The sequence below is a fragment of the Falco punctatus genome (genome assembly GCF_963210335.1).
Source record: "Falco punctatus genome assembly, chromosome: 13".
In the NCBI taxonomy this organism is placed as follows: Eukaryota; Metazoa; Chordata; class Aves; order Falconiformes; family Falconidae; genus Falco; species Falco punctatus.
The window spans coordinates 27,412,948-27,438,174 of NC_137593.1; the positions used below are offsets into that span (position 1 = coordinate 27,412,948).

General features: G+C 51.2%; 2 protein-coding genes across 2 annotated transcripts in view; one reads left to right on the forward strand and one right to left on the reverse strand.

The window, feature by feature from the left end:
- Positions 1 to 3,145, forward strand: part of VPS8 (VPS8 subunit of CORVET complex) — a 94,602-nt gene extending 91,457 nt beyond the window's left edge. Inside the window, 1 exon segment of the mRNA XM_080409698.1 lies at positions 592 to 3,145. Coding sequence (XP_080265824.1) covers positions 592 to 741 — 150 coding nt within the window. The 3' untranslated portion in view covers positions 742 to 3,145.
- Positions 2,381 to 25,227, reverse strand: LOC308072635 (UPF0524 protein C3orf70 homolog). The gene is made up of 2 exons (XM_080409816.1): positions 23,901 to 25,227; positions 2,381 to 5,557 (listed from the first exon to the last, which is right to left on the reverse strand). Exons 1-2 carry the CDS (start codon positions 24,778 to 24,780, stop codon positions 5,001 to 5,003), a joined length of 1,437 nt encoding a protein of 478 aa, XP_080265942.1. The 5' UTR covers positions 24,781 to 25,227; the 3' UTR covers positions 2,381 to 5,000.

A 25,227-nucleotide genomic window follows, 5' to 3' on the forward strand; every position in this document is an offset into this window, starting at 1 on the left:
TGGGTTTCGTTTAGTGCTGGCAGTTTACCGTGCACAGAGCTGGCTGTTCCACATCACAAGGCAGCCACGCTGCCTCTGGCAGAGCCGGGGAATTCTGCTGGCAGCGAGACCACGGAAATGCCTCTGGCTTTGGGGCTGGGCCCGAGAGAAGTGTCCATGGTGTGAGGTTTCTCATGTTCTTTTTAGATTTGCAAATAACCTCCCCTCCAGACACTGTGTGGCACTGGGGGCTCCCTCCTCCCACCCCGTGTTGGCCCAAGATGAGCAGCTCCCTCTGTCCCTTGCATTTTCCTTGTGCCTCCTGCCTGTTTTGGCTGCAGTTGTTGGCTCTTTCTGAGATTAGGTTGTTTCAAAGTTACAGCATCAAAAAAACAAAGACACATGGAAAGTTGTTTAGTCCAGGACTGTTGTCCTGCACTGAGCTCTACAGGGTCACTACATACCATATACACCCTTTTCTTCACGTGTGTTAAGGTTTTCCTAATTGCTGCAGGACAAAGGTGAGCCCCTCACGAGCACTTTGTCGTTCTGCACCTCGCACGCGTGCTTGCAGTGTGCCGGACGGTGATCTCTCTGGGTTTTCTCTTGCAGCTGGCACTCCTGACGGAGCTGTCTCGTGGCCATGGCAGTGAAAAGCACGGGCTGCTCAGCATTTCCCATGGGGACCCGGCCACCAGCAGTGTCTTCCAGAACGAGAACTTCCAGCTCCATCTGGCCCCCCCTCCGCTGCCTGAGGACTAGTGCTCCTGCCTCCAGCCCCGCTGTGGCAAGGCCACCGCTGGTTTCAGGTCTTGGTGGTGGGACGCCTTTCCATCACCACGCTGGACTTTCCCCTCCCTCCGCTGCCCTCCCCAGAACCCTCCGTGCCACGTGAGCCTTGTTGGGCGCTGGGGGGTTTGTAGCAGCGGGCGAACTCCCAGCTCTGCTGCTGCCTCTCGCTACACCGGGGCAGCCGTGGGGCAGCTGGGCTGGAAGCTGCGGACTCTGGGAGCAAACCCCAGTGTGCTGGAGCACCGCACAGCACTGGGTACCTGCACTGGCGCGGAGGCTCACAGACAGCAGCCTTGGTAACTTGGCCAAAAAACCGAGTCAGCTCCACTCTGCTGGAGGAGTGTGGCATGTCCCGTGCCCCGAGCCAGGGTTTCAGGGTGCTGTGCGTGGGCACCGTACCCCGGCTCTAATTGCAGTACTAGTGCCAGCAGGCAGCAGCCGTGGGGGCTGATGGCATGGGGTGGGCAGACCTGGAAAAGGTTGAACAATGCAAAACCCGATGCCTATGTGAGCAAACTCACCTGCACAGGGCGTGTTCCTACAGACTTCATTAAAAAGGCCCTTGGCTGAACTTCCCTGCCTGAGCTGTGCGCGGGGTGCTGGCGGGGGGTGCTGCCAGCTGCCACTCGGCGCTGGTGGGGAGCCATGCATCTCGCCACTGCACATGCAGCACAGACCTCTCTGGTACTGGGGGGGCAGAGGGGGCGTGCTGGCTGTGAAATGGGGCTGCAGGGGGGACAGCATCGGTGTGGTGGGTGCTGGCCGTCAGAAAGGTTTGTCTCTACTAAGCTCCCCCCATCTTCCGCAGCACCGCCCTGCGCAGTGTTCCCTGCCCGGCAGCACCGTGGCTGCTCCGCTCCCACAGCTGTGACCCAGTAGCGTTTCTGTACTGTCACCTTGGGCTTCTGAAACACGCTCTGGATCCTGCCCTGACAATGGGTGTTATTGGCCTGGTGATTGTTATCTCGCCTCTTCCCACCGTTCATTGTCACTAGCACTTGAGTGTTTCGGGGTCCCATACCCACAGCAGCAGGCGCGTTGCTCTCCACGCACACAGAGCTGACGCAGAGGTGGCTGCCGGTCCGTGCAGAGCTGAGGGGCAGGGGCAGGAACACAAAGCTGTTGTGCAGAGCCCACCCCCCTGGGGCGCAGCGCCAGCACCGCGTGGCCCGGGGCCTCTGTGCCCGGTGTGCTCGCCGCCTTCCCACCAGCGTTCACAACTACGGAGCCGTGCCCCAGGCTGATGCTTCCAGCCTGCAGCCACACGTGAACCTGGCCAGGGGCTACAGCCTGCTGAACTCTGCCAGGCATCAGCCTGGGCTCGCAGCTCTGTCCCCGCTGCCCTGCCCCCCGACTGGGGCAGCTCTTTTTGCAGGCGGGTGAGAACTGGGCCCTGAGGCTGCCCACCAGCCCCAGTACTAACCGGGGCCCAAACCCAGCTGGGGCTGGGCCTGGTGTGCTCCACCTGGTTATTACATGCCTCTGCCCAGCACTGGGTGGGTTTCAGGTGCCACCATCCGAAGCTGTAAGCGACCCTTCCTTTGCTGGAAGCACCAGAATGTTTCACCCTAGTACGGAGGATACAGAGAGAGTTAGGACAAGCAGAACCTCCGTTGTTTAGTATTTTATTAAAGAAGAAATATACACACCTCTCCCTGGCAGAGTGGAGCAACGAGCCCAGGGCACGTCTCTTACAGCACGTCTACGCCAGTGTTTGTGCAAAGAAAAGAAATCACGTTTCTGTGAGGAGCGTGTTTCTGAACTGGGGCGCGTGATGGAGCACAGTGAGAACCCACCGCTGTGCTGGCTGCTGAGACGCCGTCCCGCGCCAGCCCTGTCCCGCACCAGGCTGCTCCACTGACGGTTACAGGTACAACAGAAGGAAGAGGCAGCTTATTGTGCTTAAGACATCTGAACAAATCCTGGGTAGGAGACAACTCACAGCTTGTGAATATTGCTAATTACTTACAGTTAAGAAAGAATGTATCCTGACGACAGTGACAGGAACCTGCGAGACCGCAGGAGCTTACGGTAAGTCTGGGTCATAACTACCCCGCTGCACTTCACGACGCTCACAGCCGGTGCCCCCGAACGGGAGCAGGAGGTGGCTCCCGCTGGCTGGCAAGCACGGTGAGCTCGTGCCCAGTCAGGGGGTCCTGGTGCCCTTTCCTGGGCTTGGCACCGCAGCGAGGGCTGGGGAGGAGCACCCTGTCCTTGGGAAGAAGCCCCTTGGGGGGGTGCAGCTGCCGCCCACCCCGTCCTCCCAGGAAGGGAGCTCAGGCAGGCCAGGCACGCGAGCGAGCTTTCCAACTCTTCCCTCAGATTACAATTGAAAGATTAAATATGAATAAATGCTGTAGGTTTATACACAATGCTTCCTTCTACCTATGGAATGTGTCTGAATGGGAAAAAGACACTAAAACGTTGTTAGAAACCTTAGTTAACTGAGAAAGACAACCCCGCACTTTAAAAAATAAATAAATCCTATTGTTTTACTACGGCATTCGTTTAAATGCCCTCAGAAAAACAGAGTATTTTCAGGTGCCTTGTGAGAATATATCTGTTCATGCAATGGCCCAAGTTCCTCATTTAACAAGCATTGCACTTTTTTATGTAAATCATCAAAACTGTAAAACCTATTATTTTTGTCTGAAAGTGTTAGTCTAAAAAGGACAGTATTACTTTATACCCATTTATGGTAAACTCCTAGCCCACGCGCATGTGCACACACACACACTGTTGCCTAAACATTTTCTAAAGATACCGATTACAAAGTGTATAAAATTAGTAATACATTGTCAGGATTCAGTGAGAGATGAGCCATCCTATAACACGGACTATAATCTAGTATCGATCACTAAACTGTACACATTTATACAGCCTTATATTCACCAGTGACTTCTGAACGGAAACAGCAAACACACAAACTCAGTAATGCTGTTAAAGCCACAGTTATTACTGACTCCAGCTGCTTCAAGCTGACTGAAATCTGAGGCCGATGTGTTTGTCAGGCAGGGCTGAAGCCAAAGGGCCAGCACGCCAGCTCGCCGGCAGCGGCTGCTGGAGGAGAGCCCTGTTCAGGACCCGCTCCCCAGCCGGGCGCCAAGGAGCCGGAGCCAAAGCTTCCTTGGCCCACAAGACTGACCTGGGGCTGTTCTTGAACAAGCATGGCACCACCGAGCCCGTAGGCCACCTCCCGGCACCTCCACGCTGTTCCCAAGCTCTGCCGACACAGTGGTGTGGCTGATAAACTTTTTGTTATTCTTCGGGCAAACGCAGGCCTTGAGGCCGTTTGGTCCTGAGCGCACGTGTCCGGCACCGAGCAGCACAGGAGGAAGCAGCAGGCAAAGCTGAGGGCGGATTTTGTGTGTTTGGAGGTAGTCACTTCCTTCGCCTGTCATTCTACACCCCGGTCTGGCATGGTATTGGTTAGACGCCACGCTTCATCTCTGCCTGCTCCCCCTCCTGCCAAGCTGCAAAAGCCAGATCCCCTTCCCGAGATCCACGTAGAGCAAAGGGACCAGCTGGATCCAGGCAACTGATCCCCCATCCGGAGCAACAGCTGCCTTCTCAGGAGATTCCAGAGCCTGACCTAACTCAGCAGATGCTCGGTGCATAGCCTGGAGAAAAGTTGGAGGCACTTTGTGCATTCTCTAGCCTGCCATACCAACCCGCTGGAAGAGCGGTGCGACAGCCTCCGAGAAGGGTCGCACCAGCACTGGAGAAGAGGATGGACAACGCGCAGGGACAGACAGAGACGGAAAGAGCCTCTTGTTGCCGCACCTCGCGTGGCTGTTTGAGAAAGAGTAAGGGCAACTTGGTTTTGCTGCTCGCAGGCATGCTGCACCAGCTCCCCCGCTGTGCTTTGGAGGCCCACTGCAAACATCCTGACAGGTGGAAACACCTCGAGTGGAACGTCCTCGTAGGAGAAGTAGGATCTGATGTAACCCAGACCAAGGAAAGGGGCTATTTCAGCTATAAAAGTCTGAAGATTTATCACTACCTTATGTGCAGACGTGGGAGATCTGATCAGGCTGAGAACGTGTTAAAATTGCTCAGGCTGCTGCTAGTCACCAGTATGCAAGTCCTGTGACCACACTCCCATGAGGAATCTGAAATATCAAGTGCACTGGAAAAAAAGGGATTGTCAGAAAAAACAGAAAATATAAATACTACAAAAGCAACATTACTGAGTGGGAAGTGGCCCGCTTTCACACCAACACGTCGGGTCACACAGTGGTTTCTATAGTCTCAATCACTTCCATTTCGCACTGCGAGGGTGACAAGAGCGGGCACTCGTCTGGCTCCCAGCTGCTATCCGGGCTGTAATCTTCTTCTGAACTGAGCTCGGCCACCCCCTCTGTGTCCTCGTCACACGACTCCATGTAGTGAACCCCCACCGCATTGATCCCGGAGTCCTCGGAGCTGGAAGGGGACGAGCAGTGATCTGGTTTTGGCGTATTGCTCTCTTTTGTGATTAAGGCATTGCGAACGGGGACTTCCTCGGGCTTTACCTTGTGGGGCATAGGGGGAGGCTGCCTCTGCACGTAGCACATCTTCCCGTTGATGCATTTCACGCGGTAATTGTCAATGAAGAGGTCTGCGATCGTGCAGAACTGCGGGGAGTCAGGGGGCAGGGGGGGCTGGAAGACGGGCGCGAACTTCAAAAAGTGTTCAGTGAGCGAGACGGAGATCTGGATGGTGTTTGTAGCCTCCCGAGGGCGAATGGGTATTTCGGTGCTGGGGAGCTGCTCTACGGGTGTCATGGGCTGATAGACATATTTACCTGTGGGGAAAACAGAAGGGCGGTGTTTAAAGATGATCCTTCAGTTAGAAACACACTGACGACACGACGCTTGCCCTCGGCCATTGACAATAACCAACGGTTCCTTGCAGCCAGCAGCTGCCTCAAGGTGTTCAGTCCTCTCCTCCTATGCATCCTCTGATCAATCAACTTCAGATAAGCATAACCCTGCTCCTCCCGGTCCTGCTCCTCTCCCTGCCCCTGCCTCAAAGACATCTGTAGGACATCACTAACTCTGGAAAACTAACTCCAGGGGCACCGCTCCAGAGCTAAGTGGGACAGACTGCCTGCACCCCTTCCTAGGGGAAAGAAAACTGAAAAGATGCTCAGGGAGTTGTTTGGAGGTTTTTTTCCACTGAACACAGAGAAGTTCTAGCTTACTCCTTCGCTACAATGTTCAAAATCTTATTATATTATTACTGTTCCAAATTACAATGAATCTCCCTGCACGTGTTTCCATGTTCTTTTTTTCTGGGGACTAAATCGTGTTTTTCTGTATTATAAACCAGAGGTTCATACATGACTGCAATTAGAATTTGAAGGCAGAAAATAAGGGAATTCTGAAGCCATATAAATGCTTTTGGCATCTTGATTATCTGGTTAAGTAGTAAGAAAATAGGATTATGTTGGTTATATAGAGCTGAACCAAGTGTGAGCTGAAAATCTTTGCTGAAAGAGCAAAGAAATAAATAAAAGAGCAGAAAATCAGTACTTTGTCAGGAAAAACTGAGAAACCTGAGGCTATGCCTGAGACTGTAAAATGCTGCATTTTATTTGCACGAAGCCTCTGAAAAATTCATGTCTCCCTAGGGGCTCATACACTATGAAAGCACAAATTTCCAGCAGACTTGCAAGCAGTGGGGCTCAGAAGAGTTTTGATGCACGAGTTGCAAATACTGCTTTGCAAAGGCTGAAAAAAAGTATCAAAGCACCGAAGGACCATTTTGATGCTTGAAGCTCTCCAGGTGAGGAGCAGGAAGCTGCCGAATTCCTGCTGCAGGAACGATTCCGGCTGCGCTGTGATGAGAGCTGCCCCATGGTTTTGTGTTAGCAGCTCGGAGGTAGGTGCAGCCCGTCCCTTTGGAAAACCGGAGCAGTGACTGCGTGTCTGCTCAGGGAGCTGAGCAGGGCCCAGGACAGCAGCAGCAGAAGGGCTGTCGTCTCCTGAAGGATGGACTCACTCGCTCCCACTGCCATGCCTCTCTGCAGTACAAAATCCCCTCCTCAGCCTGGGAATCCACCCGTGGGAAGGGCCCTGACCCTGCACGTTCCCCGTCGGGATGGCAGCCGGTGCCCCAGCTGCCTGCTGGAAGCGCTGGCAACGGGCCAGGCTGAGACCCTGGCTGGTGGCCGCAGCAGCCCGGGTGCTCGACGGCTCTGCCAGCACCGAGGAGCCAGGGCCCACGCACCGGCTGTGCTTCGCCAGCCCAGCTCCGGCGCCAGCAGGGGAAGGCTCCAGCACTGGGGAAGGGTCTTCCCACCCCGGCTGTTCTGTGGCGTTGGGAGGGGAACACGCCTGGAAGTCGGCTGCGCTTCTCCGCTGGATCTGCAGATGCCCACAGCGGAAGGGCAGGGAGAAGAGAGGAAACACGGCAAAGAGCACGGAGCCCGAAGAAGAGCCCCGGGGAGCACCGGGGCGTGGGAGAGGCACGCTGCCAGGCCAGCGAACGCAGCAAGCAGGCTCGGAGGAAGGAGCACCAGGCGCGCCCAAGAGAAGAGCCCACCGAGTCGTGCCATGGGAAAGAACAGCGAGCCAAGCCAGACTGAGAGCAGCAAGACGGTGGCAGCGGGTGGGCAGGGGGAAAGAACATGTTGTGAATAAATCTGACCAGCTCCCCTCAAATGTGCCTCATCAAGCACTTTTTTCCTGTGATCTGCGGAATGATGATTGTTAACAAAGCCACTGAAAAAGCTCAGTGAAAATAAAACAAGCTTTTTTTCCCTCCTGTTTAATTACGGCCGGATGGCAGAAAATACAAAGCCATCCTCTGCCCTTGCCATCTTCCCAACATCCCACCGCCTCGCTTCTGAACTTGCTGTGACTCAGAGGAATTAAGCACTAGCATCAAACAACGCAACGCTTCAGCCGCAGGCAGAGCAGAGCCCTTCCCGCACCGGTGCCCTTGGGAGCGGCAGCGCAGGGATTTCGGTCCCGGCAGTCACCGAGGGATGGGGTCCCTTGGGCGTGTTTCAGACCTTGCTGACACAGCTCCTCCGGGCAGGTGGGCTCACCTCAGCTCCGCTGCAACAGCGGCTGCCCATGGCTTTGGGCCACGGTCTGGCCTCCAGAAATCCTTCTTTGAAATTAGTGAACATTAAATATGCTACTGTCTTGCAAAGCCACACAGATGGCTGATTAGAGTGCTGCTGGTTGGAACAGCATCTGATAAAATTCAGCTCACGGAAACAGAAACGCAGCCTACCCTCGCCTGAAACCACAGTGCTGTACGTATCCATGTGTTTGGAGGGATTCTGTGTGGGCTACTATTCTGTTCCATTGTCAGTGAAAAAAAAATTTCTCAACTCAGTTTTGTGCCACCTCTCTTGAAGTGTCCAAGGCAGGCCCTGGTGAAGATTTTAACAGGATCAAGGTTAAAAAAAATACCAACAAAAACAAAAAAACAACCACCCCCACCCCCAGGTGTCTGCACAACGGGACTATATTTTTCCACTTAAAATAGTCACCAGGTGCTGGCAGAAGGCTGGGGGTGTTGGGAGGAGCAAGCAGGGGATTTAAGCCAAGGTAGCTTACAGCATGGACATCAAATAACAAATCTTGGATTCATCAGTTTGACGACTTAAAAAAAAAAAAAAAAAAAAAAAAAAGGAAAAAGAAAAAAAGAAAAAAACAAGTGGGGGCAGGGGGAGATGAGGTGTTACCCCGGAGCTCAGCTGGTTGTTTTACCATTGCAGCAGCATGTGGTAATTCTCTGCGTGTTTGAAAACTGCCCTGCTGGCATTAATTTCAGGGTAGAAGCAAATGGTGGCGATTCTGCTCACAGAGGATTTCAGCTCCCCGTTTGTGTGACCTTCCAGAGGCTGACACCGTCTCCTCACGTTCCAAGGACAAACTCTGCCAGGGTAAAACAGGAATTGCCCAATGGAAAAAAGATTTTTCTACATGAACAGATTTCTGCATTTCTTTAGACTTCCGGTACAATTTTGTTTCGTTTCAGCTAGTTTTAGGGCCAAGTTTGTTTATTTTAGACAGATTAAACTTTCTGGTTTAACACATGACCTGGTCCCTCCTTGAGGGGTGCTGGTGCTCACAGCCTGGGGCACGGACTCAGCTGTGGTTATGGCCTCACAACTCCTTACCCCACATAACACACGCACTCAGCTGTGATGCATCCAAGAAAAATAGATGCAGAAATGAAAAATATGATCATCCCCTCCCCCTGCAGCCTGCAGGATTGGCAGGGGTGTCTTTTTAACAGAAAATTATCCCAAAAGCACAAGTCCCCACGTTCTCTTAGAATACATCTTGGTCTGCTTGAACTCCCACTGAAATAAACAGCAATATTTTTGCTGACTTTAAACAGCTGGCAAAAGTCTATGACAGAATAGTATTTTGAGCACCTATTCCAACACATTCCTTTTAAATATGCTAGCATGTAATTTATTGCCTATTTATTCCAACCAAGTCAGTTGAAGAACTCTGTAATCGAGCTGCACTGATGAATGCTCCTGTAAATGACAGTTTTGCACAAATACAGATGCCAGACGAGACGCTGCACCACAAGTCGTTTCCCGGGTCACTTGCCACTGCTGCCTCCGCGGATGGCAGCAATTCCGTAAAGGAAAAATACCGCACGTGCCAAACACGTGTCCGAAAATCAAGCACCGAATTCTGAGAAAAGCAGTTTGCTGCATTTGCAGAAGTTTGGGACGCTCTGGAGCACTGTAATAGCAGCTATGGAGAAGTGTCACAGTTCTAGCTCCACAGTTCCACCACCACTGTGGCAAAACGGCTCGGAGGAAGCAGCAGCCCATGCCTCTCCTGGGTGCTTAACAGGGAACGTGTGAAACCAGGCTCTGCCAAAACCATTTTCATGATAAGTCTCAATTACCCATGACAGCCATATGTTAACAGACGATACGATGAAACGTGAGACAATGAGACTTCAGAAGCAAGGGTGCAGGCTGCGCTTAACTGTCACCACCGGGAGCCTGTGCCGGTACCTACACTTTCTGCAGCTACATGCTCGCAAAGCGTGATTCTCCAGGAACACTGCATCTCTTTGTCGGGCCTCAGCGACACAGTGACAGACGTTTGTGCACAACTAAAAAGGACTGATTGTTTCTCCATTTCTTCATTATTCAACTGACCCTTGCCAAAGCCCCAAAAAACTAATCCTCCAGAGAATTAGCATGCAGTAAAGCCAATACCCAACTGCAAAAGAACTATTCATATGTGTCTGAGGAGGTAAGTACTGGGCAATGCTCATCTTCCTGCTTCTCTGTTCACAGAAATAGGATTTTTATTGCCAAATCAGATGGATGCTGTTCACCAGAGCCCTGGCACCCTGCCGCAGTGACACCTGCCAGCAGGTTAAGGCAGAACCCAGCAGAACAGTGAGTTGTCATGACCTGCAGATCTTGAGCAAACTCAGGCAACTTGGAAAATTTTTCACCCCCAAAAGCAAATGCACACTGGGGTGGGTGGGTGGGTGTGTGCAGAGAGGGATCAGTGTAGCCTGTCTGTGGCACTGATTGCCAGAACTACATGGGTGATCAATTGCAAGCTGTACTGTAGTGTCTCCTGCTTACAAAAAAACCAAGTAAGAGCCTTTAGAAGCCAGCCACGAGGTCACTTCTTTCTGATTCTTTGCTAATTGAGCAGTCTGCATGCATCCTCACCAAACAGACACAGCAGCAATTTCCGTGGCTAATACAAAATAACTTAACCATGAAATAAGCAGAGGTACAGCTTAAAGATTTTATTCTCTATTTCCCTTCGTCTCAGCATTCTAGTTTACCTCTGACACTCATTAATGTGCTTGGCATATTAAAAAAAAAAAAAAAAAAAGAATAAATCCATCTTTCAGCAGTGAGATTTCTCATAACGAATTCTCAAGTTTTACCCTCTCAAAATGCTGCCTTGAAGGATTATTTTTATTTCCTAATAAATAACAACGTGAATTGCGCTGCACTTCAGAAAGTGGTAAAGATAGCTGTGGACCTTCCGTTGTGGATCCTAAGACTCCAAGTCAGCGATATGTACCATGCGGATTTGTTTGCACGCAAGACATTTAGACGTCTTTTAACTGAAACATAAAAGCTTTTTTCATAAGTATTCTTGCCCCTGCAGCTGCTTGGGCAAATATTTCTACACCCTCCAATCTTGCCAGCTCATCTACTCTCCCAAGATCGGTGAGGTTAACGCAGAGCTGCTCACTGCACGCTATTTACCATCACCTGGCTCCGTTTAACCAGCACCGCTTAGGAGCTGCCTCCGTGTGCCCCAGCCGGCTGAGCACTGCGGTGAGAGCACCCAGCCCAGGCGCCGCTGGAGAACCAGCGCTCATCCCACTGGAGATTTCAGTGCCCTCAGCTGCGGCAGATGCTTCAGAGGGGCTGGAGCAGGGACCCCAACCGCAAGGCAAAGCATGTGGGCTGACGTTTAGGCAGCTGCTTGTTCCTACCGCAGAAAGGTGCACAAAGGGCGTGTGCAGCTGGTTCCCATGGTTTAACGGCAGAGAGCTGCTGGTTAAACGTGGGTGACTTGTTTCTGCCTGAAGCTACACCTTTGTAATGGCACCGGTGACCTTCTGTTGCAAAGTCAGGTAGGTTTCTCACTCCAGCTGTGCAACGCCCTCCTATTGCCGCACACAACCCTGCCACAAAAATAAGGTTATGGGAGAAGAAAATGGGTCCCGCTATGAAGAACATAAACAAATTCTAATTAAATACCACACAGCTTTGAAGGAATGAAGGCAAAGCAAGTATTCATAATGCATGTGTAACAGGAGACAGTATTAGCTTGGAGGGACTCTGTAGTATTCCACAGGGAGTTCACTGCACGGCTGCTATTCTACATCTCTCTCTGCATGGGGAAACCAATGGATCAGCTTCTCAAGCTCTGGCTTTCTTCATAGCAAAAGATAGAGAACTACCAAGCGTTCTTCCAGCAGGGTTTGTTTCATATCTCATCAGTGTGGCAGGAGAGACAAGTCTGCCTCTTTAGGAAGAGCTGACTGGATGCACACCCTTCTGACGTCTAAATGAAGCTGTCTCGCAGGTGATGACAGCTACAAGCTGGAGTAGTGTGCTGCTGCCTGGATTGGCACAGTTGCCCAAGGACAGCACGTAAGCTGCCAAACACCCAGCTGGTTTTCCAAGATCTCAGGATCCCCGGGGTGGTGGGTGGCACAGGTGGCAGACAGTTCTGCCACAACAGACCAGCCTGGGCTGGCCCCAGCCCCTGCACGGGAAGGGACTGGGTATCATTTCACCACTGACAAAACAAAGTCGGGGCAGACGGTGGGTTTTCCTCCTTTGCAGAGTAAAGCAAGGCAAGGCTTGCTGCTGCAGTCTGGAGATGTGTATTGACAGGCACTCAGCACCCTACGCCTGCTTGAGGTACCCACCACACTTTTTTTCAGAAGCGTTCAGCAGAGTAGAAGGGTCATCTGGAAGTGTGACGCTGGTCTGCACACCTACACGGGGACGCTGCCTTCCAGCCCCGCCGGCTGCAACAGCAAACAAAATGACTGCCTCCGCTCTTCCTCCTTCTTTCTCTCTCCAATTATATGCACAGCTTGGAACAACAAACCTTTGCAAACAAAGATTGCCCTAACCATAAATATTCACCAAGGACTATAATAGCTTCAAATTACTTTGCTTAGAGCACAGTAATAGCTTTTCCAGAGGGGCAAGAACAAATGGAAGGAGAAGTCCGGAGTACATTTACAGATGGCACATGTAAAAAAAAAAAAAAAAAAAAAAAATTACTGCTAACCCACTTTCTATTGCTTTGTATCACGCTGAATAGCCACCATGTCATATCTAGCAAAACATCATGGGCTGCACTGGGGATGTGAGATGTGGAATAAGGCACCAGAGAAAAAGAAAAATGTTTCAAGACACTGAGCCACTGTCAGATTTACAGTACAACCCCAAGTAAAGCTGAACTGCGCCGCTGGTGGTTATGACGATGCATAACTGAAATGCTCATCAATATTGAAGGACCCTCATAGATAAAGATATGCAACACCTTAACGCAAGAGATATTTTTGCCCTGCACTTCTTCCAAGCAACTTTGAAAAAGCATTGAGATTGTTCAAACACATTTCTAGTGCAGGGAACGTGAAGAGCATCCTGCACATTCCAGTACTTCTGGCACAGCTAGGAAGGCACAGCAAAGGATCGTAAAAAAGACTCCAAGGACACAAGACAACTCTGCAAAGGCACACCAGTTACCCCACCACCACAAAAGAAGTCATGCAAGAGGGCCTTAGCAGTTACACCAGCAAACATCAGCAAGCTCTGACCTAACAGAAGCCTGCCATTTCAACCAGCACCTTCTCACAGAAGCAGCTGCATGACAGCACTAACAAATCCATCCCCTTCCTGATCTCATCTAAGCACAGAAAAGAACTGATCTAGCAACGTTTCTACAGTGGCTCCCCCAGCAGTGATTTTGTACAGTTGCTAGTTCTCATGTGAAGAAGTGTTCCCTCTTGGTGCTGTATAGAGACAGCTGTGACAGCCTTTGACTTGATGAGCCACAAGCTTTTCAAAGGAAACCAAGAAAGGGGGGGCAGGATCAGAAAGTTTTTCTTCAGCAGATTTGTATGTTAATGCCCATTTGTCTTCATTTGTTTTAAATACAAAAAGGATCACGATGGTACACGCTGTGAGCTGCCTAAGCCTTTCAGGGTTTTATGTCTGTCCTAAGAGCAGGTAACTCTTAAATGCAAATAGACCCTGGAGCTTCCTTCCATCATCTCTGCTCTTTCCTCTCACTGCTTACACAGTTTTACCAGACGTAAAGGAAAAGCAACCCCGAAGGCTTGAGAAATATTTCATGCGGCCAATAAGCCCTCTTAAAAGGGCCATATTTGCTTACTAACCATTGTAAGGGAACAGAATACCAATACCCCAAAAAGCAACCAACACGTGTGTTGTGCAAGGAGCTTGCTCCTTTCAGTGCCCTGTGGGAAGTGCCACACTTAACATGGGTACTGCTAAGGGCAGCCCCAGCACAGCCCCATGCTGCACTTCCAGAACGTGCACACGTGGCAGTGCAGGCATGAAAAGCGTGCAGGCAGTCTGGGTTACCTCCACAAGGCAGCTTGCCACTAGTAACAGCAGCTAGGTGCTGGCCATCACAACCCGAGCTCTGAACCAAGGGTATTTGCCTTCCAACAACCCTTTACAGAACCACCCCCAAGGGAGAGAACAGTCGCTCTTTGCACGGTTCCCTGAAAAACTGTATCCTCCAAGTTATGCTAGATATTTTTGAAATTCAGTAGAGAAAATAGCAAAAAATGGCTTAGTGCTAAATATTTATTCTACAAAACCATCCCTGTGCACCATCTGCTCAAGCTTCAGCATCCCATCATTTTCACGCAGACAGGCAGTGTGCTGATATGGTAACAAAGAAGGATAAGCACAGATCAGTGTCAGAAGCTACCTACAACCCCATGGCGCTTCCTGGCACAGAGAAATCACAGGCACCACAGACAAATTACAGCCGCCTCCCAGGTGCACAGTACCTGCTGCAGGAGGACACCCGCAAGCCCCTGTATGTGATGGGAATGTTCTGTGAATTCTCAAACAAACAGAACAGCTCATGAGTTCTTGAAGGGGAAGTCCTCTCCAAAGGACTGTACCACTCAAGAAGACCCGTGCTCTGCACTGACAGGAGGCAGTTGAGGCAGAAGGTTGCTTTGTATAGATTGGAATAGATGCATCTTTATGGCTCCAGCCTGGTTTCCTGGTGGGCCGACAGGAGACCCTGGCATAGGTGATGTGCCGTACCTGTGCTGCTCCCGTCAGAGTACAGAGTACAGGGTCTCCTGCTGACGAGTCGTCTGCACGGTGGCCTTACCAGAGTGCGAGCCTTCGGGCTTGACAAACACCACATTGAACTCCACTGCTGGGAACGGCGTCCTTATTATCAATACGGGCCATTCTTTTAACCCTCCTCCTAGTGCTTCTCCTGCTGCTGATCTACACACACCTTTGTTCAGACTTCATTCAAACCGATCTTCACACTTCTAATACAAGCCTCTACAGAACTCGCTTCTGGAGAATGTAAAGAACGGCTCTCCCCGCTTATGCCCAAAATATGTCTAGAGCTGATGTGTGCAGGTGTGGTACCAGCCCTTCCCTTGGAGGGCTGTGGGAGCCAGCAATGCTCTGCATGAAAAAATAAAAGACCAAGTACCACCCCTGGCGGCGCGGAGGCGGGCCACCATGTCACAGTGGGCAAACGGCTCGGAGCAGCTGGACAGCGCAGGCGGGAGCAAACTCAACACTTGCTGCTGCAGCAGGGTGAGCGAACGCAGGCAGAGAGGTAAAAGCATCACCCTTGGTTTCACACCAGGAAAGCCAAGACCCCACAGTATCAGCTGGGGAGCGCCGAGGTCTAGAGGCAGAGGGTAGGGGAAACAAAGACAAAGGTGAGTCCCTCTTTTGCCTGCCCTGCCTACAGACAGGTGGACTGCAGGAGCTGATCCATCCACCCTGGCACACCTGACGGTCTGAACCTTTCACCAGGGACAAGAGCACCTGTGAGTGAGTGAAAACACCTGGAATGTGGCTCCAGATCAGCAAAGCACTGAAATCCAAACACCACAGGCAGCTACATGCACAAAACGTGGAGCAGCCAAGCACCCTGCCTGGAACAGCTGCAGGTCTCTCCAGCACCAGCAGCACGCGTCAAGCAGTGAAAGGGACAACGCTCTTGCTGGGCACAGCAGAGAAAACGTTCTAGGGATGGGTACAGGGACAGAAGCAGTTTTGAGAGCACACATGGGCTCTCAAACTCCACAGCCACCAGCAAGAACAAGAATACAAATGGATGCCTCTTGTTGAAATTGTTTTACAACATAGGTTATGTATAAATTCCAACTGTTAGGTTGCCAAAATTAAATTACGGGTATATTACAAACAAGGCTCAGTTGCCAAGCAATGAGATTTTACTTTCCCAGTAGGTTTTTGACTTTCACCTATGTGAATATACTCAACTATTGGCAAAAACGTCTCTAAATTGCGCTAACTGCACTTGAATTCTGTTATCAGCCACTACATAAAAATTGATTAGTGGAAGAATCAAAGTCATTATGAAAACATACTCTGTATCTTGTGGATAGATAAATTCATGAAGGTGCTGGAATAAAAACCACAATACACTAGAACAGGGTCACTTTATGTGTGGAGAGGGGGGAGAAGAGATACATATATATAAGGAGATATATATATATATATATGCACTACCTGGAATCCAATCTACTGTCAACGAGCTTTTTACATTAGTATAAGCCTGTGCCATCCATCAACAGCTAAGCCCACACTGTCACAGCTATCATTCTGGAACATCTTACAATGCTTGTGAGTAAAGCATTTTGGTTTTTGTCCTTTATAGAAACAAAAATTTCTGGTACAGCCTTATCAATGTGCAGAACTGAGTTACCAAGGCTCGAAGTGAGTCATGAAGTGTAAGGCAGAGCTGGTTAGATTGAGAGCCATTACATAAAACCCCCCCAAGGTGTCCATTCTCTACAAGCCCAGCTCTGCTGGTTGCATCAACATGAACAGCAACAAAACATATTCTTGATGAGCGCACAGGCGCTGCCAGGCAATGTGAGGTCCTGTGCCAAGTACCCGCCAGCCCTCTTCAGAGCTTCCAGCAACCTGAGCGCACGGACAGCTCTGCAGAGCTGCGGGATGGAAACCCCAAAGATTATAACCTCAGGGCTCAGTTTGTCTCATAGGGCAACGCAAGACAGATATGACCATGGGATGCAGTTTAAGACACACGAAACATCCACTGACAGCCACAAGAGCAAGGCGAACGTGCCAGAAGGCACTGCAGCCATACACTCTTGCATTTAGGTGCTCAGAGTAAGCACGCTCACAGATTCAAGCTGGCAAACAGATTTCCTCACCTGCAGAGCCCAGGAAGGAAGCTACACGCTTACCTCAGGCACTGTACTCCAGTACAAATTTTATCTTCGAGCTGCTACTGTGCAGTGAGAACAGTGCCTGAAGCCTTCTACCCAAATGAAGACCTGTGAGCAGGAGCAGAGGCTCAGCCTTCACCACAAAGCTGTTCAGACCTTCCTGAACTCACAAACAAATGCACCAGCTGACTGGACGTGGCATTCATGAACTTTTCCTTCGGAAGTACTTGCTTCCAGTAGGAAACATCCACAGCCTCATCATTTCACACCTGTTCTGAGCAGGCTTCATGAAAACAGCAGGTTAACCCTTCAAGCAGCTTCAGGAGAGAGATGTCCTTTATCTGCAGCTCTTGGAGGCTCTTACTAGCAGATCATTTTGGGCAAGCAGACATAATTCTCTGTGAATTACGCTCCTCAGATGGACAGACAGAGGTATGCAGCACAGCCTCATAGTCATGCATGACAAACAAGGTTTTCTGGCTGGCAGAAAGTGTTTTGGTACACAAGGCCCCTTTTTCTCAGGACTTTCGGAGCAAGAAGCGCAGTGATTTCTGTAACTAGAAGAGTTAGTCTGCAAGATATACTTACAGCAAGTAACTTGAATTCAAAGATATTCCTGTGGTCTATTCCTGTTAAGCGATATCAGGGGGTTTGTTAATAATAATAATAGCAATAATAACAGAGCATGCATGTCTCTAAACATAACTGCGTTGTAGTAAGGATTGCAAAATGAATGCCAGCAGGTTCCTTCAAATGTGCTGATGTTCCCACAGGGTATGATGAATCTACACGTGGGTTCCCTTTCTGAGACACAGCATCAATACCACATTCATACTGTGATTTGCAGATTATAACAAAGCTGTACACAATCCAGGTCCAGAATGGTGCACCCATAAAAACCGGCAGATAAGTGTTTTCCCTTGGAGTAACACTTCAGAATATATTAAGCTGACATTCTTTCCTTCATTGTGTACAGCTTTTTGAAACGAAGTTGGAATATCAGAGCCCTTCAAAATACAGGTGAAGAGAAGATCTTGCACAGCCACAGGCAGCAAAGCCTCATTAAAAGTTTTTTCCCACTGCAAGCTGAAAAATCCCCCTTTCTGCGGCTCTTGCCTGGTGCTCAGCATAATGCCTTGTTTGTGCACAAATGTTTTGTCCAGACATCGGACTTGAACCGGATGGATGCTCAAATCCTTTTCACAGCAAAAGCAGATGGAAAACGCCTGCTTCTCCTAGGATTTGCAATCATCCTCCCCCCAAGACAAGCCATGTTTTCAGAGAACACCCAGCCCCAGAGTTCATAGCCCCACTGCTCCGTTCACAAAGAAAAATGTATGAGCTACTCTAAATAATTCAGACTCAGAACTTAGAACATAAGCTCGTTACAAATCTTTTCACGTTTATCCAGCAACTCAATCATCAGAACACAGTTTTGCCCTGTGGAACAGCACTGCTGGGAATTCAAGTTGCCGTCACCAGTGCCAGGCTGGCTACTTCCAGTAAGGTCCAGTAACACATCACCTGTCGCAGGCAGAGACACACGGAAACCACTGGTATGCTACTGCCCTGTTGCTCTCTCCTGGACGTTGCAAAGCGTTTCGTAGCCACCAAAAAACAGTGCAGAGAAAACCCACCAGAAAAAACGGAAGGTTTTTGGAGATCTACAATGTACGCAACACTGCAGGGCACCCCGGGGCGTGTTTTAGGATCCCCTCCAGGGCTGCAGCTGCTTCTCTAACGTGGAGGGATCAATAGAAGCTGGCTGGCAGGAAGACACGACTCCTTTTTAGATCCCCAAGCTCTGTCACGACGCACTTGAATACCTTCAATAACCATTTTGGCTCACTTACCAGTGGTCTGTTACAGGAAAGAAAGGCTGCCTTGCCGAGTCCCCGCTTACGGCTCCCACAGGCTGGCTGGGCTCTGAATAATTACACGGGCTTCAAAGATTGTCAGAGCCCCTGCTGATAGCTTCTGTCGCTCAAGAGGTGGGAGAGACACCACAGCAACGCTGCTTGTGTGCACTGAGCAACTCGTATTATGCTGCACATATCACTGCGTAGCGGGGGAAAACACCAGCACCTGGCACACGGGGCCAGGGTGTGCACCCTGCCAGAGGACAGGCAGGGGATGCGGTATGACACAGTGCCACAGCCTGCTCTCTGGAAGGGGTATAATCAAGGCTGGCCTTGACCGAGAGCTCTCACCAGTTTTGCGGGACAGAAAACACATTTTTTTATTTTAAAATGTTAAAAATAAAACCACTGGTATTTTGAGTAGAGAAGAACGTAAGAAACAAATATCTGCTCAGAGTACACACAGGTGCAGTGACTGTACTGATCTGCTTCATTCCCTGGCAGCAGCTGTGGGAGACGGATCATCGCCTCCCACCGCCCCAGCACACAGCAGAGTCCGGCTGCAGACGCCAGGCTGTGACGGGCTGCCCACCGCCGGGGGACCTGCAGGCACCCATAAACCAGCCACGACGAGGAAGCGATGGAGCCTGCTCTGAGGGCGAAGAGAAACCCTTGTCTCCTCATTCAGCAGGCAGATGAAGAAGAAATGTAAATATTCTGCATCCCCAGCATATGTGCTGGCACAGCCAAAATCAGAGAAGTCCTTGTCCCCCAAACCACCCAGAAAACACATGCCCTTTGTGGCATGCCACCATCATGTAAACCCATTTTCTCCTCCTGGCCGAAAAATGACAGTTTCTTGGGTTTCTTGCCAAGCCTGCCTGACCTCACGCAGAAGCTGCCAGGTCTGGATCTAAACTCCGGGCATAACAGTCCCATAATTACGTGATGCACACCAGGGGGCAGGAACCTATTTCAAGGCACACCTGCAAATGTTACACACTGCTTAGCAAAACACAAGGGCGGGGGAGCACTTGTGGTTTTTAAAACCTATACTGCCACCACAATCTTTTTACATGTCTGAGCCTAGCAACTGTTTTCCCTTTCTGACCACCCAACAGAGACCTCACAGCTTTCACCCATGCTCGGTTTGTTTTCTTGTAAGCAATCCAAACAGCTGAATCTCACTGAAGTGGTGGAACTGAAATTTGTTTGCTGCATTTGTTTTTCAATATAAGATATGCAAGAGGCTTTATGTAACTAAAAGCCTGCTTTTTTGATGCTGAAATGGGGGAAAAAAAAAAGAAAACCACAGAAAGGCTAGTGCAAGGTAGCACAATTACCATCTATTGATACAACTGCTGTGAAAAGAGTATTGCAGAACCATTATTCATTACGTATTTTTGTTAATTGCAGCATAACATACTGAGAGTTTTGCAAGGTGTTTAACATAATGCAAGATATTCAGATTAAAAGAACGAACACAGTTGTAAGAGAATACCCTGGTTTTGCATTGTCCAGGGATGAAGCCAATCTTGTAATTCTATCAAGTGTGATGCTTTCTCTGGTGAGCTAATTCTTAGGAAGTAAAATTAGCAAAACACAGCCAAACTGCCACTGTCAGGACAGATGTAACCTCACAGATCTGATCCCCTCTGACAGAAGCAGGTACCGCCACACAGCCAGCAGCCTTGCTGACAGCATCAGTGCAAATCAGAGCCACAGTGGAAATCCAGAGGCGAGAAAAGGAAGACTGACACCTTGCCGCAGCCCTGCCTCTGGCGCATGTTTTCTCTGACTTTGGAAAAAGTAGATCTGAGTAATTTAAGGCTCTCAACCAGCATCTAATAAACAAAACCCCACAAGGCTGTCAGAGGGGAGGAAGGTGAACAGAGGGCTGTCACCCTGGCAAGGGGAATGCACGCAGGGACAGACTGAAAGCGCGCAGTGCAAGCAAGAGAAATGTGTAACAGGACAAGCATCGGGGCTGAAGTTCAAACATCTCTTGGGCCAGCACCTTCTTCCCTGCAGGGAAGAGGACTCCGAAGGCTTGAGCCCTCCTCCCGCATCCACATGGAGCCAGGAGTTGGCAGGCGCGCAGATGTCTGGCAGCACACAGGGGAAGGGTGCTGTGGTCACCTATTGCAGCAGGACATGAGGTGCTGCCTGCTCTCCTGGACCCCCTGACATCCACAGAGCAAGGTGTCTCCAGTGACACCCAGCGCACCCTGTCAGCCCTCGCCTCTGCAGCCTCCCCACGCTCACCATGGCCGCACATTTTGCATGCGCCTGTTCACGGAGGTTTTAGTTGGGTTCAGAGCTCCCCAGGCACGAGGGCACATTAGAGAATCATCTCCCACCTCACAGGGAAATCTGCTCCCTACCAAGCCCAAAAGAGACTGAAAACGAACCAAAATAAACTCGCAGGCTTAGACACAGAGTGATACAGATACCCACAGCACTTGAGGTTCCAGAGCTGTCTGGATACGCTAAACACTAAACTCTATGATCTCGCCTGCCAGCTATTATTGCCATTTTATGGACAGAAAAACATTGGAGGTAGAGAGTGCTTAAAGTACTGCTCACTTCAGAGCATGCTAACAAAAAAGGCTTTGGGGAATTCAGACTAGGTTCTTTCTCAATTATTACTTCTATAGCCAAGTTGCTCTGCCATGCTAAATTGCTTCTGTCACCGAAGTAAGCAGATGTGATCCTGAATACACATGAGGAGACAATCTATTCATCATCGCGGTGGTGAGTTTTGGTAATTTTTCAGTGTAAGCACACTTTAGCCAAGCTGACATTCTTCAGGACCTTGGACACTGATGGAAAATAATACTTCAAAGGCCATTTTAATTGATGTAGAGTTTCCCATACCCCAATACAGCTCTTAAGGGTTACAGAAAACCACTTTCAAGAACAGTCTGAGGATTCCCAAGTCAGTATTACAGCACTGCGTTTATAAAAGATAACTCCCAACACTGTTTAATTACAGCTCTGACCTCTATAGAATTGTCCGTTATAGGCCTCATTCTTACCCCTTTTAAGCCCAACTCAACCCATTCTGCTGGAGCAGGATACAAAGAGATCCTTAGCTCTGAAATTTGCATCAGGAAATAAGAGGGCAAGAAGGGAGCACACTTCTTCATGGCTTTCAGATGATTAAACAGGAAAATTAGGTACATGACTGACTTCCTTTAAAATCACAGTTTCACGGGGCAAAAGTATCTCCAAGTTTCCTTAGCCATAAAGGAGGAATTCAGAAGGAAGTCTGTACTCCTTGCAAAACCTAGAATTCGTTTTAAATCTTATGGTTGCCACAGGGAAGCTATGGGTTGGATGGGATCTCAAGCGGTCCTTCCCAGTGAGAATCAGCTCTAACTCCTAAGCCACACCAGTCTAAGCCTTCCTTAAGGACCTTCAAGGACCACGATTCCTTACCTTCCCAAGTACTCTGTTCCCTTGCTTCATTTCTCTTCCTAGTTAAAATGTTTTCTAATATCCAAACCTAAACGTTCCTTGCCACAACTAAATGATAACTGGTTATCTTCCAAGTCTGTGTAGAGAACTAGAACACAGCTTTCTTTGCCAGGCTAGCTCTACACTTTGCAAAGCTCATCTCCCCTCCCTCCCTCAATCTTTTACAGCCCAAGCAACCCCTTTGCTTTTGCACCCCCTTGTAAATTATATTTTCGAAGCTGATCACTGCGATCTCCTACAGAACCTCCACAATTCTCCTATGGCTTTTTAAAGTGCAATGCTCAAAACTAAGCCCATCAGTTTGGTTTCATCATTACCGAGCTGAGGAGACTAATTAAATTGCATGCTTGCAATGCTCCTGTTAATGCATCCCCAAGCGAAGGCTTGGGTTCTGGTTTTGGATTTTCTACCACAAAGGCCTCCTGCTGCTGACGCACACTCAGTTTTGTGATCCATCCTAATCCTCAGATCCTTCTCTGCAATGTCACTTCTCCAGGTGTTCCCAGCTCCGCACTTAACCTCCCCTTCCCCAGACCATCCCCAAATGACTTCAGGTAACATCTCCAGTGTATAAACACACTCTTTTGAGCTCTGATCCTGTAAGCTAGAGTGCTTATCAGCTCATATATCTTGACGATGACCACAAATAACTGAGGCCAGAGAAATTTAGGAAGAGTATATCCAGGTCATAACTTGTGTCACTGAGGAAATGCCCATGAGCCATCCACGTCCCTGCGCAGCAGGTGACTGTGGCACCTTCTCACGCAGACAGTTGTGCCACCACACAGTCCTCGCTCCAGGGCACAGGAAAAAAACATTGTTCTAAACCGATTTCAAATGAACCCCAAATCAAGGTGAAATTCCTAGAACGTGTATTTAAGTAGGTGCTCTCATCCAAATAAAAGCTGGCTTTCTAGGCAGGCCCTTTTCTCCATTAAGCAAAATGAGCAGAAAGTGCGTGTGAGGGGGACTCCACGGAGGAGACTGACTTGAAGGAGAGATGGCGACAGGCCGATGAGGTGGACGGGCTGCCAGGAGTCCAGGGACACCTCCAGCACCACCAAGCGACCCTCACCCGAGGGTCTGACTGTAACCCTGGCCCCCCGGGCTCCGAGACGCCACCCAGGCACACAGCCCCATCACCATCTCCCGACCCCGCACCCACGCGCTGCTGGAAAAGCCTGCTCCTCAAGGCTCTGTGCGATTAATTATTCATCAAACTATGTTTGGACATCCAGGGTTCAATCCCGGCCTCCGCGGTTACACACATCAGCACCCCGAGTACAGACGTCGAAGTCGTTACCGGGCGCCTTTTCGACAGAGTTGGCTCGACACCGGCTGCTGCTCCGGGCACCACCTGCTCCGTGCATCCTCCAGCGCCTCTGAGGAGCCCCGCCATGCCGCCAGAGCGGCCCCAGCCCTCCCTGACGGGGGTCACCCGTAGCCCACCCCCCGCCCCGGGGTCCCGCCGCAGCGGGCTGGGCCCCGCGCTCCCCGCGAAGCCGCCGCCGGCCGCCCGGGCAGGGAGCGCTGCGGGCCGGGCCGGGGCGCTGAGGCGAGAGGCGGGCGCTGAGGTGAGTTGGGGGGGGCGCTGAGGTGAGGGGGGGGCGCTGAGGTGAGGGGGGGGGCGCTGAGGTGAGGGGGGGGGCGCTGAGGTGAGGGGGGGGCGCTGAGGTGAGGGGGGGGCGCTGAGGTGAGGGGGGGGGCGCTGAGGTGAGGGGGGGGCGCTGAGGTGAGGGGGGGCGCTGAGGCGAGTTGGGGGGGGGGGCGCTGAGGTGAGGGGGGCGCTGAGGCGGGGGGGGCCGGCGCGCAGGGACCGTGAGGACCGCCGGGACCGCGCGCTCGCTCACTCACAGTGGCACCATCCCAGGTGGCAGCACCAGTGCAGGCGGAAGCAGCGGCCGTGGCTGTGGGTGGCGCAGAGCGAGAGCCCGTCGCAGGGCTGGAAGTCGGGTCTGCCCGCGCAGCTGCGGGCCAGCGCCTGAGCCTCGTCCAGCTTCTCGCTCTTCGCCGCCGCCGCCGCCCCGCTCATGGCGCCGCCGCTCCGCCCGCAGCCCCCGCGCCGCAGCGGCCAGGAGGAGAAGGAGGAGGTGGCGGCGGAGGAGGAGGAGGCGGAGAAGGCGCTGAGCCGCAGCGGGGACCGCCCGCCCGCCCAGCGCTGCGGGGGGCAGCGCCGCGGGCAGGGCCCGGCCGCCCGCCCCGCCCCGCCCCGCCCCGGTGCGCGGAACACCCGGGAGCCGGGCGGTGGGGCGCGGGTGCGAGGCCGGGCCGGGCCGGGCGGAGGTGGGGCCGCCCCGCCCCGCCGCCCAGGCCGCCGCCGGTGCCGAGCCGCTGGGAGATGCCGGCCGGCTCTCAGGGGCGTCCCGTCAGCGGCGGGAGCGCCCGGGCGCGGGCAGCCAGCGGGGCCGGCCGAGCCAGCCGGGCTGCCGGCGGAGGCGGGCCGGGAGCCGCGGGCCAGGGCGGGCGGAGCTCCCCTGGCCCCGCCGGGCTCGTTTCCGGGGGCTCGGCACCCTCCCGCCCGGGCGGCAGCCTCCGAGGAGCGCCAGGAGGAGGAGGAGGGCGAGCTCGGTGACACGGTGAGGTACCGGTGACCTGGGGCGCTCCCGGCGCGTCTCGTGGCTGTTTTAGGGCCCAGGTGGTCCCGGCAGGGCCAGAGTCGGTGGAGCAGGAGACCGAGCCGCTCGCACCCGTGGCCCTTGTGCAGCCAGTGCTGGTTTTGCCTCCTATGCTTCATGCTACTTACTCTCTGGTCATCCCATCAGGAGAACCATTTCTTTCTAAGCACACAGTGGTTTTGAAAACACTGATAAACTTTGGTTTCCATTTTGTAAAATAATCAGGAGATACAATTCTGGTTAATAATGGTATGAAATTCTATTGTTATTTTCCAGTGATCGTATCTTTATGTCAAATTTGGATTATGCCAAGTGTGGGTTTTTTCTTGAGCGGCAGCTACATTATCTGGTTTCCGGAGTGTAGTGGTGGGCTTGTTTCCGTGTATGTTTGAAAGTAAATTGTGTTTTTATTGTCCCTGCTCAGTAGTAAGAGAGTTGAAGTCAGCTTTCTGTTAGAACAGAAATCTAACTGCTGATTTTCATAGTCACTTCTCTTTGCGCAATACCTAATAGCCCTTTGTCAGAAGTAGTAAAAAAATACTTATTTTTCTGTGTTCTGCAGAATA